The sequence below is a fragment of the Oreochromis aureus genome, linkage group 11 (assembly GCF_013358895.1).
Source record: "Oreochromis aureus strain Israel breed Guangdong linkage group 11, ZZ_aureus, whole genome shotgun sequence".
Classification (NCBI taxonomy): Eukaryota; Metazoa; Chordata; class Actinopteri; order Cichliformes; family Cichlidae; genus Oreochromis; species Oreochromis aureus.
The window spans coordinates 8,168,011-8,188,874 of record NC_052952.1 but is presented as its reverse complement, the minus strand read 5'-3'; the positions used below and the strand labels follow the sequence as shown (position 1 = coordinate 8,188,874).

Sequence of the window (20,864 nt, the reverse complement as noted above, 5' to 3'; positions counted from 1 at the left end):
ACATAAAGGCCAAAGAAACCGCCCTTCATATTAAGAAAGATTCAGAAAGAAACCACCTCAGACTAAAGCATGATGATGTGTCCTAACTAACCTTATTCTGGTTTGATTTTGCAGTTGATCTTCAGTGTCATATTGATTGTTTATCATTTAGAAAATATGATATTTTTAAGTCCTCCTGTTGCCACGGGGACCACTGTTGCCTTCACCTTCTGCATCCTCTAGCTCCTCTCTCAACCCTTTGTATTTCTCCCGTTCTCTACTTTGTGATGCTGCTATCACTTGGTATAGCTAAATCTACTACTACAGCCATCTTCTGTGCTCGTCCACCACTATGATGGTTGGTTAGCCACCACCAGTTTGTCCATCTGTATCTCCACAGGATCTTAGTTTGGTCATTTGCAACAACCCTTGGGGGTGTATCCCATTTTGACCCTAGAACTCCTAGGCCATACTCAGCACAGATGCAGGACTTCCTGATAGGTGATAGTGAATTAATTTATAGTGAAAAAACAAGCAAAGATGTGCAAAAACAATTCCAAAAAAAAGTTTCCTTTGTGACAGTCTCCCGAGTCCTGTGCAGTAAATTCTCCTCTTGGTCTGTGGTACAATAAACTACCTCAGCAATATTTACAAAATTCAAGTCGAGGGGGGCAGGACTGTGGCACAACAAAAAATATGACAGAAACATCATTTTACAAAACAGGGTAACAATCGAAATGCATTGTGGGAGATTAAGCAACATACAGTAAACTTATTTTAATGCAGAAGTTCTCCAGTGGATGTTCCATCCCCTACAGCGATTTCCTCCATTTTCCTAATGCAAGCTTGATGGTTAGAAGCGCCTGGTCGCCCACAAATTAGCAGAGTCAAGGAATCTTTGAAGCTGTTTCCTTGTTTGGGGTTGAGACCACTCCACCACAGCTTTAATCTCTGCCAGGTCAGCTTGTAGCTTACCCTGTTCCACGATGAACCTGAGGAAGGAAACTGACTGGACGTGAAACTCACATTTTTCTCCTTTTACAAAGAGGTGGTTCTCCAGCAACTGCTCCAGGACTTGGCGGACATGTTTCTTGTGTTCCAACCTGGATTTGGAGAAGATGAGAATGTCATCAACGTAAACAAATACAAAATGATTGATGAAATCCCTTAGGGCGTCATTCACTAAGGCCTGAAACACTGCAGGGGTGTTAGTGAGTCGAAATGGTATGACCAGATATTCGAAATGTCCAAGGTGAGTATTGAAGGCTGTTTTCCATTCATCTCCCTCCCTTATTCTGAATAGGTGGTGTGCATTTCATAAATTGAGCTCCTTGCAGTAACTAATGGGCCAAAGACAACAGAGGAAGGGGGTACCAATTTGTTACAGTGATTTTGTTTAGACAAAGAAAGTCAGTACATAGACAGAGAGGTTTGTCCTTCTTTTCTACAAAGAACAAGCCCGTGCCGAGCGGGGAAGTGGACGGACAGATTATCCTGGCAGCTAGGGAGTCAGTAATATAACGCGCCATAACTTCCATCTCTGGCTTAGAGAGACTGTACAGATGTCTAGTGGGAAGTGGGGCCACAGTCGTAGGGACGATGAGGCGGGAGAGAAAGAGCTAAGTCTTTGCTAAACACTTTAACTAAGTCATGGTAGACAATGGAGGTTAGATTAGGTGGTTCAGCTAAGTCAGGTGGGGCAGCGGTCGAGAAACAAAAAGTAACTGACCGACCGTAAACAGTTTTCACAGCACCAAAGGCTCCACCTGGAAAGACAGCCTTTAGACCAGTCGATCTGTGGTTTATGAATACTCAGCCATAGATAACCAAGGACTAAGGGAGTACCATTTGTATGAAAAAGGAACAGACAACGGTTCAGTCAGAGGAATTAACAGGAGGTTGAGTTTCTTGACTTAAGACTAGTCAATAAAATTTTGCTCTGCTCCTGAGTCGATTAAGGCATTATAAAGGTGAATATAAGGATCGAGAATAATTTTGCCAAGTACCTGAGTGGAGGTAGGGAAACACTGTTCCCCTACGGTTACTGATGGGCATGACCTTTTGGCCGCGAAGGACAGGCATTGACATAATGACCTTTTTGACCACAAGAGAAGTACTCACCAGCCAGCAGCCATTTCCTAATGTCTGATGGCAATAGCCGGGCTCGGCCGAGTTGCATGGACCGCTCCTTCCCATGGTTCGCTTCCTCCTGGGTTATGTTCTCCTGAGGAGGCTCTAACGGCCGGCGTGAATCCACCACTAGGTCGCCAAGAGCCAATGGACCGTTTGCCATAGTCATGCGTGCAGTCATCCATTCTAATGCACATGGAAATTAAAGCGTCTAAAGACTTGGGTAATTCCTTTGTAGTTAACTCACATTTCTGGGCTGGTCCAGACTGGCTTCAGCTGGGAGAGATGAAAGGGGTTATGGATCTTCACATTGTGAGGTAAATTTAAATGGAAGGTCACAGATTCAGAGATTAGATTCAGTTCATTAAGGTACATTTTTAGTGGATAACCATACTTTCTGACCTGCTTGATATGGTGAGGCAGAGACCCTGTGAAGGTCAGCCAGATGTTTGTTTTGTTCCTTTGACCTGGGGAGGGCTTCCCGGGTGGATCCCCAGAGGCGGAGACTGTGGGACAGAGGGAACCTCGGATTTTGGGAAGAAACTGGAGTACTGGAGAGACCCCACACAGGCATGGGATAAACTCCACACAAAGGCCCCAGCCATTTGGCTTCTTGCTATGAGGCAGGAGTGCTGACCACTGTGCCAGTGTGCTGCCCCAATATGTATATATGATGTACATAAGTATTCACAGCCTTTGCTCAATATTTTCTTTTTGATTTGTTAAATTTGGCAATTTAATTAAATTCTTTATATGTTATTTTTATAATAAACAACAAGATTTGCCTCAAGGCGCTTTATATTGTAAGGTAAAGATGCTAGAATGATACAAAATGTCAACAATTACAGCCTCAGCTCTCTTGAGTATGATGCTGCAAACTTGGCATCCCTATTTAAGGAGAGTTTCTCCCATTCTTCTTTACAAAACCTCTCAGGCTCCATCAGGTTGGATAGGGAGCATCAGTGCACAGACATTTTCAGATCTCTGTAAAGATGTTTGTAGAGATTAGGTTCATGTTTAGGACAATCAAGGACTTTCACAGAATTTTCTGAAGACACTCCTTTGTTGTGTTGACTGGGTGCTTAGAAACGTTATCCTATTGGAAGATGAACCTTCACCCCAGTCCAGAGCACACTGGAGCAGGTTATCATCAAGGATGCCTCTGTACCTTGCTGTATGCATCTTTCCCTTGACCCTAACTAGTTTCCTAGTTCCTGCTGCTGAAAAACATGATTTAGTTGAGGGATGGTGACAGGTGCCTAGTTTCTTCCAGGCAGGAAGCTTCACCAGATCATTTTGTTAATCACGGTCTGAGAGTTCTTCGGGTGTCTTTTGGCAACTCCAGACGTCCTGTCATATGGCTTTTACTGGTGGAATGCTACATGTATTGTCAACAATGTGAATTAAAGTAGAAAGGTTTCTGCATTTCCAAATAATTTTGGGCTTTGTCATTATGTATTTAAATGTATTGAATCCATTTTAAAATAAGGTAAAATGAGCTTTGTTACTAGCAGCCTGTTGCAAAAACAACATATTTCTTTTACATTTCTTTAGTTGAAACTCATGAAAAATGCCAAAGATAACACAGTTCAGCAGAAATAAATTCATATAGATTTTGCACTAATAAAGTAATTACCAAAGAGCTGCTAACCAAAAAATGTGACATATTTCAGCATGCTGTGCAATGTGTTCTTACAAAACTTTGGGGAAACTGGACAAGTGGAGGAAAAGTGGCAGTCTTAAAAAAAGTGTTTACAGGAGATAAACGGTACCTGAAAAACATTTTTAACTAATAGGAAAGAAATCCACTAAAGACCGGACACACTTAAGGCTCTTGTACAGTGAATGCAGATCTGTACTGAGAGTTTTTGATTCACCAGTACCATCTGGAAAGCATGACAATGATCACAAACACACTCTCAATGCAGTAAAGGCATAACTGGATAGAAAAACACACAATTAAGCACCATTCATGGACTGTTCTCTCCAGAGCCCGGACCTCAATATTATTGAAGCAATGTGAGCAGTTTCATCTTAGAGAACAAAACAAAAGACAGCCAACATCCAAAGATGAGCTTTCATTGTAAAGAAGTCTGGAGAATTATTCCTGAAGACTACCTGAATGATGAGAAGAAAGCTTGCCTAAGAGAGTTCAGGCAAATTATTGACATTGAGGTGAGTTTCCAAAACCTCTGTTTTCCTCTTATATATATGTTTCAATTTCACTATTATCATATGTTTCAAAATATAAGTCTGTTGCTTAAAAAGAAAACGCACGTTCTGAGATGTTAAGTTCGAAAAAACACCGGAAGTTATGTGTAATAACATTATTACGTTTTAAAAACTGCTTCAACATTCTTGTTAAAACTTTTGACATCATAATTAAAGGTTAAAGTTTAACTAGGATGTTGGCGCTAATGCACATGGGGTTATGGATTAATTTCGTCTTTCGTAATAAAGCTGATGTTTTCAAAACAAAAGCACACAAGTCAATTTTGCGTTTGCCTGGACACAATAGCAATCTGTCCTCTCCATTCATCAGTAGTGGACTCTAGGACATTGTATGGTTAAAACAAGACTTTAGTCTGGAAGAGATTTGTGCGGTTAGTTGAAGTCTGCCTTCTGTTCGCTTTGAATTGGCTTTTATTTTCTAAGCCGCAACCGGAAAGGCTATTTATTTTTCGTCTGCCTTTGTCTAACTCGACTGGTACTGACGGGGAGGGAAAGAAAGAGGAGGGAGTGTTCCTGGTCTGTCGACTGGTTTGACTTGTCACAGGCGCTCAAGGGAAAACGATGAATTTCAGTCACAGAAAATAGTTCGTAGTTAGCTACAAACAAACGTAAAGATAACCTGGCAAACCGAGGTGCCGTGACAGAACAGCTGCGTAGGATGGGCGAGCCGGCACAGACTCCGTTTAAAACCACTGGATCCGAGTTGCTGATGCCTGTCAGTGAATACTTGGGCTTCCCTCTTGATCAGGTAGGACAAGCGTGAGTCACAACTCAGTGGGGCTATTTCGGAAGAATTAAAATCTTTTGATATATTACTGTTTTTTTTTTTCTTTAAAAAAAAATTCAATTCATGTCATAAATGATGTTCCGTCAATTAACGTTGTGTCACTGTGGGACACACGTGCCGTGACTCCTTAAAAGTCGTCGACGCCCACATTATTGTCCTTTTACTGGAGGCTTTGTCCAAAAACTAAATGCTGTCGTGTTAAAGAAAATGATTAATAATAATAATACTAATAATAACGATAAAGTCCTGTAACGTGTCATACGCTGCTGTTTTACGTCCCTATAAAATTTTTACACTATCATAGTACACTATGATAATATACTTTAAAGCCCTTAATTGCCTATAAAAGTATAAAACGTGAAATGTTTGTTGATTATCTCTCTTCACCCCAATCCTCATTTTTATCTCTTCCCACACAGGTGAATTTTCTGGCATGCCAGCTGTTTGCCTTAACTGCTGCCTTCTGCTTTCGTCTCTACCTCAGCCCGGCCCATGTCAGTCCCCTGGTCAGGCACTTTGTTGCCGCTCTCCTCGGTATTAGTTTTCTCGTCTTCTGCTTTGGATGGTAATGTATGGCACTGTTCCACACACTACTCCATTCATTTTTTTTCTCCAGTACGCGAGTCATAGATATTTTATGTGTCCATGTTTCAAAAAGTGTTTTCTGTCAGTGAACAAAAACTTTATATTTTATAATTACAGAAGAGTCTAGGCAATGAGCTACCAGAACTTTTCCTGTATTTTCACGCACTTAAGACAACAAAGATGTACTGAAACTGCACTTCTTTTTTTGTACTAAAAGCCTCAGGGGTTAAATATTCAAATGTCTTTACAATGACCGAAAGCCTCACTTAATATCAAAGTGGACTGTATGTGGCCCACCTGTATAACATTTAAATAAAATCAGAATGCAGTGATTAATGAATCATTTACATCACACGTTTAATTGGAAAAATACTACAAAACATTGTGTTAAATGCTGAAAGAAAAAAATGGTGTTCTTCTTGGAAAAATATGTGCCTAAAATATAGTAGCAGGTCAACATAAGAAGAAAAAGACCAGCCCAGAAAGGCCCTCAGGCTGCAGCACTAAAAACAGACCTTCTGTAGGAAAAATTACTGCATGCGCTCAGGAACACTTCTGAAATAATCCATTTGAACCAGATCAAGAAAACACTTCTGCCTCCTGCCACTACAGCATCATCTGTGGTGTCTAGGTTCTTTTATGCACAAGGCATTGGTATCATCCACCTTTTGTGAAGGCCACATTAATAATAATGTAAGTTTTAGAGCAAAATAATATAGCCACTCTGACAACATGCATATTGTTTATTTCAGCAAGACAATGCTAAACTACAACATGGAAATAGCCATGGTACTAACTGGCCTGGGTGCACAGTTAGTTAGAACATGTTTTTAGTGCCTTGGGCTTATAATTATAGTAGAACACTGAGCGTACGCAGTCACGAGACAAATTGGAAACACATGTATTTGTATGGGAGTGTATTGTAGTGCTTTAGCAGCAGGTATCTGTGGGAAATGTGTTTAAGTTGTATTGGCACATGCTTCCTGTATCATTGAAAAGACCTACAGAATGTTTTGTGTCACTTCTGCAGGTATTCATCTCACATCCTGGCTGTGGTTGTTGCAAACTACCTGATCATCATCAAAGCTGACCTCAACAATGTTCACAGGTAAATTCAAGCCTCAAAGGGAAGTCAACATAAAAGTCTAGGGAATGGTTATATAATGGATTCTGAAAGACAGAAAAAAGTCTGAAAGACCAGTGGATTCTTACATGGATTGTGCAACTGTTGCTCTTTTGCCCGTAATTCCTGTAACGATGAATTAAGCCTAGTCGGTCTGGTTGTAGTCGTTCTCATTGCGCACACACACCTTTCCGGTTGTGTTGACTGACATGCCTGCTTCATCAAGCCGGTATGTGATCGGCAGGACTGCAATACTAGCTGCTGCTGTTTTCAGGTCAAACTTGCCAGACGAGATCAACCCAGCCAACGAGACATTCACGTCATAGGTGGGCTAAGTTGCTCAGTTTAAGCAACTGCATTGCTTTTGATATCTGATAGTAGCCTAGATAAGTTTGGAAATGCTAAACAAACAATTGTTGCCCACACCCTTGAAGTTTACCACTCATTCGCTCCCTGCCGCGCATTCCAAGAAAGACTTCATTCTGCTGCACCCCGCCGCCTTTGTCTTCCTGTTCCAATGTGGCCTGAACGAAAGTACCTTTTTAAAAGCATGAAACTTTTGGAGAACACGTCAGGTGACAGGCAGCCAGGCATGCCAGCCTGACCAGTATACTCATTGAAGACAGCTAGCAGGTGTTTATGTGGATGTTGAAACCTTTTATGTTTACAGGGTTTCAGTGGAACTCCTAAGAGCACATGCACATTTTTTATTACGTCTGGGTGGATATGGGTGTTGACTTGAGACAGCATGGCTTAGGTGTGTCTGGCAGTTGTTGCTTTTTTGTTTTTTTTATGACTAGAGCAAAATTATATGGTTATCATGGTCAGGTATTCAAGGATTACCTGCAGGTAGAGCAAAGTAGAACTGGTATTGTTCTTTGGCTTTAGAGGCAAAACACTGTATAAACTCAACATGGGCTTCTGGACACACACCTCTGTGTCAATGATACGGGGAAACGAGGTAATTGAACATTTTAGGTTAAAGCCAGGACAATCTAGGAAACGACCAGAACAACAGGTGATCATTACTTTAAGGTATGCCAATGTTTTTGACAATGTGAAATGTAAAGCAGAATATCAGGTTTTCAGTCCTGCAGAAATAACACAAGTTCTTACCTGTTACTGTATTATTGTATTTTTTTTTCATTTGAGAGTGTGATGAAATAGTTGTCTTGTCAAAGTTAAACTATGCTGGAAGTTTTAGAGGTAGTGTAAATGGCACAAATATTAAAAAAACAGAAACATAATGCTCACTTTTTAAATTTTTTTTTATTTTTGTGAAGTAACCCAGAGAGGCGACAATCACTTCCAGTAATTTCTAATGACTCATAACTTTAGGAAACGTCTTAATCTCCTCAAATGCATTTACTGGTGACTCAACTGTTACCACACCAGCTTGCTCTTTTTCTTTTTTTCTAGGTATTGTATTAAACGAGTGATTGAACTGCCCTTTACTTTATTTACTTTGTGTCATTCTTTTCCACTCAGGTATTCCATGGTGATATCTATGGGCTATCTGACCGCATGCCAAGTGAGCCGAGTCTTCATCTTTAACTATGGAATACTTTCCACTGACTTCTCTGGGTGAGGAAACTGAAGCATTTATTTTTCTCTCCTCTTTGCCACACCTTCTTTGTGACAGCACATTATGGAGACATTTGAGGTTTAGATACGTTATCAGTTTCCACCCTTGGTGGTACCAGCTTACACACCGACTCCCCCAGCCTTGTGTACATATAAAATGACTGAAGAAAAAAAAATAGCAGCAGCATTGTTCAGTTGACGCTGCCCAGCGTAGGCTGCTTTCTGCCTCCCATTTTATTGGAAATGTCTGTTTTTCTATGTGTGGTTATACTTTATAAAGCGACAGCTGACTTTGCTGGCCTCTGTATTCAGCAGCAGCTACTTTGCCTTGTTCCAGTGCGGATGAATTTGTTGGCAGACTCATTTAGACTCCACGTGACTCTAGAGATGAGCAGCCAGGCCTGTGAGTCAGCCTCTGGTGTGATCCCATATTGAATTAGGGATCCAGATTTTTTTTTTTTCTTTGATACACTTTCATGTTTCGGTATCAATCCAGTGAAAAAAAAAAAGAAAAGTTGTCTTCTTTTTTTTCTTAAACAGAAACTACATTCACTACTTAACTTTGTTTCTGAGCAAAGGTTGTGTGAGTCAGACTGAACAGCAGTCGTTCATGCTGATAGATTTCTGGTTTCCCTCTAAATTTCTTGCTCTGTCCTTAGTAAGGTATTTTTCATCTAGCCCTTATCTCTAAAGTCTGTTTGCATTTGTTCAAGAGCATTTCCATGAACTGAAATTATGTGTAAATGAAAGGAAATGACACTTGACATGAAAATCATAGGTACTATGCCGGCTCTATAATGTAAAAAATGGAAAATGGAGCCTGTATGCTATAGTGATGGAGTTTTGCACATACTGGCTGAAAACATTACTTCAGAGCCCCCTGCCAGCTCTCACTGAGCTGGCACTGCCAGCCGCATGGCCAGCCTCTCTCTGCCTCAGTTTTCCATGCTGTGCACACAATGCAGCCCTCTCACCAACACAAACTAGTGTGTGTATGTGCGAGAGAGAGTAGTTTATATGTGGACACACATTCACATGAGTTTCCTAAATGTGAGCTTGATAAGCTGAAAATCTAGCTGTGCTGGTTTGAAAGGGGCCCGATGATCCAATGAAGCTCTGGGGATAGGAAAGTATTGCATTGGATTAATAAGTGACCTGATTTGCCACAACTAGAGAAGAATGAAGTGATTCACAATGGTAAATAAATCCAAGAGTCTCTCACAGAGGCTTGGTGAGCTTGGGAAGTGCTGTGCTTAAATTGGTAATGCTTTAAATGACTTAAGTTTTTACTTTCACTTAAAAAACAAAACATAAACATATATTGGAATTGCTATGCTATCATACTTGCAACATTTATACAATTTAAAATGATTATTAAAGTGAAATCTTTTCAAAGTTGCCCACCTACAATCAGGCACAGGTTGTGAACATTAATGTCTAAACTTCTTCAGACAAATTAAAAACAATAATTTACCATCTTTTTCTGCCCAGACCTTTGATGATAGTAACACAGAAGCTCACCACGTTGGCTTTCCAGCTCCATGATGGTAAGACAGACAAGTGGATGCACACATACATATGGAAGCTCAGCACATTGGCAAGCCTTTCACGGCATGCTCTCTGAGTATCTTAACATGGATGACAGGCTTTTACACTGCAGATTTTCACACCTGTTGTAAAAGATGTAGCCTTGGTTTTTATTAAAACACGTCCTTCTGATTCCCTTCTAATGTAATGTCGAAGCCATAATTGTGAGCCACAAAATGTGCAGTCATTGATGTTGTTGGTCACATTTGTGATTTTTTTTTTTTTTTTTTTTTTTTTTCCATTGTGAGTTGTTAGTGTTTCAGTGGAAAAAGTCTCTTAGAGTCAGATTTAAACATCTGTTAAAGAAGGATAAGAGAAGGGGGGGAGGAGGGAATTAAAGATATCAACAACTCCATATTTTTTTCAGGTATGTGTAAGAAGACTGAACAGTTGACACAGGAGCAGAAGCTCATGGCTATAAAGTAAGTTTACACAGTAAAGCAAGTTAGTAACTTACAGTGGAAACTCTCTCTGTGTGTGTGTGTGTGTGTGTGTGTGTGTGTGTGTGTGTGTGTGTGTTTGTTTTTTTTGTTTGTTTGTTTGTTTGTTTTTAAAGAGTCTGATTTTAACAGACTAGAGTTCTTTGGGATTTTCCTGTCTCTGATTTAAGCCTTCAAGTCTGCATAGATAAACTTACATATACCAGCCACTTTATTAGGTACACTTGCTAGTATTGGGTTGGCCCCCCTTTTGCATTTCGAACTCTTTTATTTTTCATGGCACTGATTCACCAAGATGCTGGAAACATTCTTCAAATTTTAGTCTATATTAGGTGTAGGCAACGCCAGGCCTCGAGTGCTGGTGTCCTGCAGGTTTTAGATATCACCCCAGGTCAACACACCTGGAATCAAAGTTTGATTAGGAGACAGACACTATCTCTACTTTCAGGCTTAAAACTTTCCCTCTGACCCTGCAGAACTTCAAGGTTTTTCCTTCCAGTCACCTTTCTCACTCACATGTTGACCCTCTGCATCGGTTATTAATCTCTGTCTCTCTTCCACAGCATGTCTTTCATCCTGTTTTCCTTCTTTCACCCCAACCGTCGCAGCAGATGGCCGCCCCTCCTGAGCTATGAGTTTTTCCTTCCCACTGTCGCCAAAGTGCTTGCTCATAGGGGGTCATATGATTGTTGGGCTTTTCTCTGTATTTATTATTGTGACAATATAAAGCGCCTTTGAGGCGACTTTTGTTGTGATTTGGCGCTATATAAATAAAATTGAATTGAATTGAATTGAACACACCTGAATCAAATGATTAGTTTATTACCAGGCCTCTGCAGAACTTCAAGGCATGTTGAGGAGGTAATTTAGCCATATGAATGAGCTGTGATCGGATCAGGGACGCACCTGAAACATGCAGGACACTGGCACTCGAGGCCTGGAGTTGCCTACTGCTTGGCTTTTATCAACACGATTGCATCACAGAACTGCTGCAGATTTGTCAGCTACACCTTCATTATGCAGAATGATTTCACATTCCTGTACCATCACAACTCAAAGGTGCTCTATTCAACTTTTGAATCAACTCCAGTTTGTGATGATGTGAGCTGTGAGATATGATGCTGGAAGCAATCATTAGACGATGAGTACATTGTGGTCATAAAGAGATGGACATTGTCAGCAACAATACTCAAGTAGGCTGTGGCATTGGACAATGCTCAGATGGTGCTAATTGGCCCAAAGTGTGGCACGAAAATATCCCCCAGACCACTACACCGCCACCACCAGTCTGAATTGTTCATACAAACCAGGATGGATCCATACTTTCATGGTGTTTACACAAAATTCTGACCCTGACCCAAATGTTGCACCAGAAATTAAGACTTATCAGACCAGGCAACCTTTTCTAGTCTTGTGCTGTCCAGTTTTGGTGAGCTGGTGTGAGTTGTAGCCTCAGTGTGGTACCTAATGTGGTCTTCTGCTGCTGCAGCCCATCTGCTTCAAGGGTTGATAAGTTGTTTATTCACAGATGCTCTTCTGTATCCCTTAGTTGTAACAAGTGGTTATTTGAGCTACTATTGCCTTCTTATCAGCTTGAATCAATCTGGCGATTTTCCTCTGACCTCTGGCATCAGCGATACTTTTTTGCCTAGAGAACCACTGCTTATTGGAGATTTTCTCTTTTTCTGACCATCTCCAGAGATAATTGTGTGAGAAAATCCCAGTAAAATCAGCTTTTTCTGAACCACCCGTCGGGCAACAAAAACTATGCAACATTCAGATCAACTTTATTCTATACTGTAATGCTTGGTTTGAACTTCAGCATTGACCATGTCTACGTGCCTAAATGCATTAAGTGGCTGCCATGTTATTGACTGATTAAACATTTGGATTAAGGAGCAGTTGAACAGGTGTACCTAATAACGTAACTGGTGAGTGTAATCCTATAATGTAAAGTTTACATTTGCAGCAAAGATGTGCAGATACTTTCACAGTGCATCTAAACTTGGACCTTATTTAAAGAATAAATAACTGTTTCTTTTCCTTTAGCCGCGAAGGACAATGACAAGGACATGAAATCATGGTGAATAGTTTATTTATGGAAAAAAGCATGCTGGGAACTTAGAAAAGAGATGTCCTTTTGCATGGAAAAACATTTTTGTGCATGTGAATTCATGAAATCACATTATCAGTGGACTGTACCATGCATGCCATTTTAAAATGAATTAAAATCTATTTTAAAAGCAGCCATAAAATATAGTCGCCTATCTGTGCAATAACCCAGTAGCTGTAAATCTGGTAACTGATGTGTTTGTCATAGTACTTAAATATTCGATTAACTGGACTAATTTTGTTCTTATTTATCAGGCACCAGACATTGTCCTTATTCCAGTTTCACAAGTTCTCCTGTACTGTAAATATTACACATAGTTTGTAACATGGATGGAAGCGCATTTGGTCATGAATTAGGTCAGTTTTTATACCCACCCTGGTTCATTTTATTGCTCGGCAGCTGGTATATGTAGAGGGTCAGAGAAACCAAGTTAAAGGCAAGCAATGATGCTGACTCATCATCACGTGTTGGATGTTTAATTTAAAGCTAGATGGCATGTATTTCTCAAATTACAACTCACCTTGGGAGAAAGTCTAAAGTAGCACCGTCATGTTTCACTCAAAGCGATCTCAGTGTTTCGAAAAGGTTTGTTTCTTTTCAGTGATTTCTGCCTCGTCTCTTTGTAGTGTGAGGCCTTCTTTCATTGAGTACCTGAGTTACAATCTGAACTTTCTGAGTGTCTTGGTGGGGCCATGCAGTAACTACAAAGAGTACATAGACTTCATAGAGGGCAGACACATCAGCACGAGGCTCAAGCAGCAGCATGCCTCAAGTAATTGGCAGAATGGCTACAATAAGACCCAGGACCCATCACCTCTGGTAAGTTCATGAATACTGGTTATACTCTTGTAGTCTTTTCCTGTTTTCATTTTTATATTGATAGGTTATCATTTTATCAGGAGGGGGATTAAATGCTTATCCAGCAATATGTCTCTTCTTCCACTGGTTGGAATCTCTGTAACTTTAGTACAGCGGCTTTGCCTCTTGTTCTTGTTTTATTGAAAGAGCGCTTGAACTGTCTGTTACTTTACATCATTCACAGTTCAAAACTAATTCTTTTACTGGGATGTGGTGCATGCTTACACTTGATTCAGTTTCTGAAGTAGGTCATTTTGACTCTTTCCCATCTTCTTAGCCAGCTTTCTTCTGATTGGCTGTTCCTTTGAAATAATTTTAGACAAGCTCACAGCAAGAGTTGCGTGTCTGAATTGACATGAGGATCTGGCCTTTTTCATATCCTACAGAAACAAGAGTAGATACAACTTAGAACAGGTGTTTAGAGAAGTCTAAATTGAATAAAGATGTGCAAAATTTCACCTACGCACAATCAATATTTTTGGAATTAAAGGCCCTTAAAGTTCACGTTAGCAGGCCAAGACTTTTAAGGACTAAAGAGCAAAACGACCTTGCTATGATGTAACTCCTTTTGACCTTCTATCTATCCAACATTGTGACAACACCCTTCAAGTTCTCTATTGAATTTTCAGAAAACAAATAAAAAATCTAAGGTATAAATGTTTCTTTCTGTTACTCTGCTATAGTAATTGAAATCTGTGCAAAGTTGCTAAATTATGATGCATCCCATGATGCATCATAATTTAATAGCGCTGAAAGTTGAGAAAATTAGATTTTTCTTTACATTGTAAAACTTGCAGAGGGTGTAAAATTACATTGGTTGCAGTTTTAAATAGCTGAAATTTGTTTCATGTGATAGCTGTTGTACTTAAGGAGTTATGCTGGAAAAAACAATAAGGTTAACTAAAAAGCACCAAATTTCAACCCAACCTCTTTAATATAAATTGCATGGGGGCCTATAACTCAGAAAATACCTTCAGTAGGGAGGGAAGTTTTGCATGGCTTCATTTTCTACCGATTCATTGGAATGAATCAGTAGAAAAAAGAATAGAAAGGTCATGGCTGATGTGGACTAGATAAAAATCTGTTAAAAACGTATACAATCGCAGAAAGGTCAGATATTACTGAGGTGCCCAGGAGGACTTTTTTCAGCTTCAAAGAAAATGTGCAACCGATGTGGTGAACATTTGAAATGTATCCACTAGAGCAGAGCTAAAAACTGATAGTTTGTTTCTGGTTTCTCTCGGGTTAAGTTGAGCCCTAGATGCTGATTTCTGCTAGTTTGAGAGTTGCTTAAGGTTTAATGGTAATCATGTCATTATCCATTTGTAATGGGTGCTTCTATCAGTGCTCAGAAGTAATTTACTTTCTCTGCAGAACGCCGTTTGTCATAAGCTGGTAGTCTGCGCCGGCTGTATGCTGTTCTTCCTTACTATCACTCGGTCCTTGCCCATAAAGTACAACGTTGACCCCGACTTTGTGAGCCAAGCCTCCTTCCTCACCAGGCTCACTTATGCTTTCTTCTCCATACAAGCTGCAAGGCCCAAATTCTACTTCGCCTGGACATTAGGTGGGTATTTAGTGCATCTGTGTGTTTTACTTGGCCAGTTTTTTGTTTAGTTTTTTATTGCTTCTGGGGACAAATGCCACGGATGTCATGTGATGATCTTCCTCTTCCTCTGTCAGCTGATGCAGTCAACAATGCTGCAGGTTATGGTTTCCTTGGGATGGATGAACATGGAAAGCCATCCTGGGACCTCATCAGCAACCTCAACATCATTGGGATTGAGGTGCCGTGTTTCAGATGCTTAAAATCGAGAGCATGATCTTTCAACACTGTGTCCAATTGTGAGTTAATTAGACACTGGAGCACACTCTTATTGTAGCTACTGATCTTTTCCTTTTAGACAGCAACCAGCTTCAAGACCTTCATAGACAACTGGAATATTCAAACAGGAATTTGGCTTAAAACGTAAGTGTTGCGAGTGTTAAATCAAATTGTGTGCACAGTCGGAAAGTGGAAAAAAAGTGAAATTCCCACCCCGTTCCTTTTTCAGGGTGTGTTATGACCGAGCACCAAAGCACCGTTTGGCGTTGACCTTTATCCTGTCTGCTTTGTGGCATGGTGTTTATCCGGGGTACTATTTTACCTTCCTCACCGCTATCCCCATCACCATAGCAGCAAGAGCTGTAAGTTGTCTACATTCTCTGCAAAGTAATGCTCTAAAATACAAATGGAAGGTAATCGAACTGTATGGAAACAAACTGACCATGGATAGATGGGACAGCTCTTGTTACACTTACAACGGTGCAATTCTGGTAGCTTTGTGAAGATTAAGGATATTTCAGTTTCCTCAGTACAACTACAAACAAAAACATATCTTATCAGTATGAAAGTGGCTCTAAAAATGTTTTTAGTGCCTGTGCAAACAAAACCTCTCTGGGAACAGCTTTAACTGACTTTTTATTGCACTTTGCACTTTCTGCTTCTCGCACGTTAATTAAATAGTTCAACAAAAGTTTTCCTTGAATACACTAATCCTGTCATCTGTTAAACGATAACTGTTGTCCGTCTGCCTCTCCCCACCAGATACGGAGGTCAATTCGTCATTACTTCCTGGGCTCCAGAGTCATGAAGCTGGGTTATGACATCTTAACTTGGGCAGCCACACAGCTGGCCATCTGTTACACTGTCATGCCTTTTCTCCTTCTTGCAGTTAACTACACTATAGTTTATTACAGGTACGTCATACACTGCTTTAATCAAATTATCCTTTTGCTTCAACTCTGTAGCTGTGTGGTTCTGCGTTCTATTAATCTTTCCATGTATTCATACATGTGAAGTTGAGCAGGAACCCCTGTACATACATCCATGAACTTCCAAAGAGGCGTAATCATGCAGACTGTAACTGCAGGCATGCCGAGTGGATTGTCAACAGTTCTTATATCATGCGTCAATAAACCGTTCTGGGCCACATTTCCTCTCTTTGACAGTTGAGTAAGAGACAGGAAGTAAGGGCAAGTCCCCGAGACTGCTTTTTGCAGTGCTGTAGATTCTCTTTTAGCTTTAGCATAATAAATCCCCTTTATTTCCTTATTTTCTGCAGTAAATGTCTGTGTGCACACCTGTAGGCCATATAGGAGCATGCAGCTGTGTGTTTATTTAGTATTTTAAAATCCTTTACCATTTAAAATCATAAAATGATTAGGTGACGTTTAATGTTCGTGTGTATTTTGATGGTCTTAGAACCAATTTTAAATCGACACTCACTGGCCATTTTATTAGGTATACCATGCTAATACTGGCTTGGATCGCCCTTTTGCCTTCAAAACTGCTTCAATTTTTTCACAGCATTTGTTCAATAAGGTTCATTAGTCCATACTGACATGACAGCAGGACAGAGTTGCTACAGATTTTCTTTGCTGCTCATCCATGATGTGAATTTCCTAAACTACCACATCCCAAAGGTGCTTCTAGATTGAGATCTGTTGATTTTGGAGGATGTTTGAGTACAGTGAACTCATTGTCATGTTCAAGAAACCAGTTTTGAGGTTATTTGAGCTTTTTGACATGGTGCATTATTGTGCTGGAAGCACCAACAGGTAGGTCGGTTTTTGTGCTTAATGGGCTCAAAGTGTACCAAGGTGTGGTCCCCCACACCATTGCACCATCAACAGCAGCCTGAACCATTAATACCATGCAGGGAGTGCCTTGTAGAGTCATGCTTTCATGGAGTTTACACCAAACTCTGACCCTAACTTCTGAATCTGGCAGCATAAATTGTAACTCATCAGCATCCAAGCAATGTTTTTCCAGTTTTCTGTTGTCTAGTTTTGGAGAGCCACTGCGAGTTTCCTGTTCTTAGCTGACAGCATGGTGTGGTATTCTGCTACTATCATGCATTAAAAGATGCTCTTCTGCATACCTTGGTTGTAATTATTTGGGTGTAATAATGTGAATCACTGTTACTCTCCTATCAGCTCTAAAGTAGTCTGGCCATTTTGACCTCTGGCATCAACGAGGCATTTTTACCCAGAGAACTGCTTCTTACCGGATATATTTTTATTTGTATTTATTTATTTTTAACCATTTGGACCACCAGACTGTTGTGTGGGAAATTCTCAGTAGCTCAGCAGTTTCTGAAATACACAGGCTACTCCAGCCATCTGGCACCAACAACCATGTCACATCTAAAGTCACTGAGTTCATCTTTCTTTCTTTCTCATTCTGTTGCTTAGTTTGAACTTCAGCAGGTCATCTTAACCATACTCACGTGCCTAAATGCATTATGTTGTTGCCATGTGACTAGTTTTGAAACATATGATGACCGCTGGCCCCATTGCAAACACAATGCACATGGTTTCTTGTCATAAGTTAGTAGTTAAGTTTGAGGAAGTTTCTGTGGATTCATACAACAAAGTGTGATATTGTTGCTGGTTTCTAATCTGAATTATTAATTATTCTAGCTGGATAATTTTTTTTCCCCTACATAATGAAAGTTACACTCTGTTTTTCCCACCTAGGTCCATGTACTTCCACGTGCACATAATCAGCATTCTGGCTGCAGTCGCCCTGCATCGCAAACATAAACCCAGGGAACCCACCACCACCAAAACCTCCTCTGTCTCCTCCTCTGCTCCGTGCTCAGCCCAGTGCCAGCATGTTCACTCCAACAACAATGACAAAGACTGAAAATCTCACTTTGCGTTCTTTTACCAGGCTTTCAGGACTCGGTCTCCTCTCAAAGACAAATGAGTATCCCCAGGGCATTAAGCCAGCTTGAAATGGGAAAACATTGTGCTATTTATTTTTTGACTATACAGAGTAAAGAAAATTTGTACTTATGGTACTGGATGTGTACGGGGAGAGCCCTCTCCCATGATTGAAGCTCATCTGGCAGACACTGAAGAAAAACCTCAGCTGAGGAAATGGTTCTGGTACAACCACCACCACCAGAATGCTGGCCCCCAACCCCCTTTCCCCTTTTATCTACCCCCGCTCCCTGCAGCTTTTCCTCCCTCCTTGGCCATCTCACCAGCACCAGCCTGCCTCCTCCAACAACAATGCAACAGTGTGAAGAGTATTGAGACTCACTTTCGTTCCTGTCCTCAATCTGTGCTGTCCCACTGACTGGTGGGATCTCAGCCAGCACAGCGGGTCAGCAGCTCATAAACGGGCCACAAATACCAGGACACATGCACACGCAAACTCATGCATAAATAGACACTAGGAAACAAAAACGCACATATAGTCGCTCTTAGACATGCTTGTACTCGGTCGCACTCGGGCGGCACACAAAGGCTGCCCTTGTGAAGCTGCAGAGGAGCATGCCAAGAGGAGAGGGAGCTGCACTCGCTCTGCCCAGAGGATTTTGTAGATCTGTGTGGGTGATGGTTCGCCCCACTGTTATATCCCAACAGCCACTGTCAGTGACCCCCGAGTGTGTGGACCTAATCATGAAAAACTATGGACTGTCACAATACTTCCACTGTTTACTGGCTTGGATTAAAACCACATGAAAAACTAATCAGACCATGGAGCTCTTAAGCTGTCTAGTGGAAGCCTTAATATTACTGTTAACCATAACTAATGTTTTTTAATGAGTATGGCAGCTCCTTCAGGTGAGGAGCCTAGTATTTTATAGTTAATATATTTCTTGGCTTCCCCCCCGTCAACAAAAAGGAAACGGTAACAAATAAAAAGAAATATTTTGCCTCTGTTGGTTGAAAGCCAAAGTACACTTCCCTTAGCTAAATTAGTAAAGTTGATCTATTTCTCTACTGAAAATCCCCTTTTCTCAAACAGTGACAAAGTGAAGGTAGTTAATGTGCACAGTGCTCAGTGCCTGTTGGCAAAATGTCAAGTAAACTGAGAAAAGGCTGTGGTGAAACTCAAAGAATGGAAATTATGATCTGAAAAAGTGCTGGTTCTGTGGTTCTTTGTAGCAGCGGAGGTTTGATTTAACAGAGACATCTGGTGGTTGTCTGAACTGAGCTGAGCCAAGTGATGAAGAAAAGTCATCTGACTGACATAAACAGCCATTTTTCCATGTGACATGATGGCGTTGCATCAGAATTCATTTTCTTCCCTGCACAAGCGTTTCCCTTTGCACAGATGATGCTGAAAAACCAGAAGTTAATGTGCAGATTACAGACTGTAAACACGAGACACCTTTGCCTTTTTAATTTATTTTGCAGTACTTTTTTTTTTTTTTTTTTTTTTTTTTAGCACTGATTATAGATTTTGGAGCATTAGTAGTTTTAAAGGTGGCACGGTCGGATTGTTCTTTAATGGTGCTATCTGCAAGCTATGTGATAGCTTTTCAATACGTTTGTTATAACACGAGTTGCAGTGCAAGATGTTGTTTTGTAAAGAAAATGCGCATCACATTTGAAAATGTCTTACAATGCATTATACAAGTTGCCTAGTGCATCACGTTTAATCACGTTGGAAGAACAATCTTAATGTTTTTTTTTATTACCTGCTTTGGAATTTAATCTAAACTTGATAACGACAGAAAATGTTTGCCTGTTTTTAAATACTGACTAAACCCTTAAATTTATTAAGGCTCTGCTTTGAGGCTTGACAGTTTGACATATCAGGTGATGTTACAGCCGCTTCACAAAACTTGGGATGAGGAAAGGTTATGTAGAAGCGTTGAATTTAAGACTTAAAAAAATAGACATACCAGGGTATTTTAAAGATTTTAAAGGAAGTTAAAAATGCTATTAAATTTTTTTGAATATGGTAATCTTTGAATGTACATGAGTATTTGTCATGATGTTAAATGTTAGAGATGATGGCTTTTGGCCAAAAGTTCTGAGCATTTAGGTGTAAAAAGTGTGAGGGTATTACACTTGGTACCCACAGGCCTCATTAACCCGGTAACATATTTGTGGCTCTATGTGTTTCTATGTCGGCGATGTGATTTTAGAGCAGGAAGACAAGCAGAGGGGCAGATTTACAGTATGAATATGTTGACGAGCAGCTATTTAAATGATTTAATACCGATACTGAAGATATTTTTGTATTTGCTTTGATGATGTTTGCTGTCTAATTGTACTGACTGTGAGAATGTGAGATTTTCTAATTACACCAGTGCTCCATTTTAGTGTTTTGTGTGGAGGAAAGTCTGAGTAACAAATAAAGCTCGAATGAAACTCTGTTGCAGGTTTATTATAAACTATAATGAAGACGCTTTTTGTTTTTTGTGTTCTGAAGATGTGAATGTAAAACCTCTTTTAGGAACAAACCATTTTCTGATGTCAGAAGAAAACATTTGCTGTGTTCGTTCTTACAGTTTGCTCTCCTTCTCCATGCGACGCCTCTCCCCCCAGCCCTTTTAACCTGTCACCTAAAAATGTGGAAACAAGTTGGATAAGTTTTCCACTCAAGCTACAAAAATGTACAGGATGAAAGGAAAAAAATGATGAATCTATGCAGTTTGA

General features: G+C 40.3%; 1 protein-coding gene across 2 annotated transcripts; it reads left to right on the top strand.

Annotated features, from left to right (window-relative positions):
• Nucleotides 1-4,817: 4,817 nt before the first annotated feature.
• Nucleotides 4,818-20,579, top strand: mboat1 (membrane bound O-acyltransferase domain containing 1). 2 transcript variants are annotated; one of them, XM_031751810.2, is made up of 13 exons: nucleotides 4,818-5,089; nucleotides 5,548-5,693; nucleotides 6,744-6,821; nucleotides 8,325-8,420; nucleotides 9,912-9,967; nucleotides 10,375-10,429; nucleotides 13,187-13,379; nucleotides 14,793-14,985; nucleotides 15,102-15,205; nucleotides 15,323-15,387; nucleotides 15,473-15,605; nucleotides 16,006-16,157; nucleotides 17,940-20,579. In XM_031751810.2, exons 1-13 carry the CDS (start codon nucleotides 5,000-5,002, stop codon nucleotides 18,106-18,108), a joined length of 1,530 nt encoding a protein of 509 aa, XP_031607670.1. In that variant the 5' UTR covers nucleotides 4,818-4,999; the 3' UTR covers nucleotides 18,109-20,579. The 2 variants fall into 2 exon arrangements, 1 of the variants encoding a protein (XP_031607670.1); XR_005614942.1 differs by lacking the exon at nucleotides 15,473-15,605 and having other exon boundaries at nucleotides 17,940-18,072.
• Nucleotides 20,580-20,864: the final 285 nt, after the last annotated feature.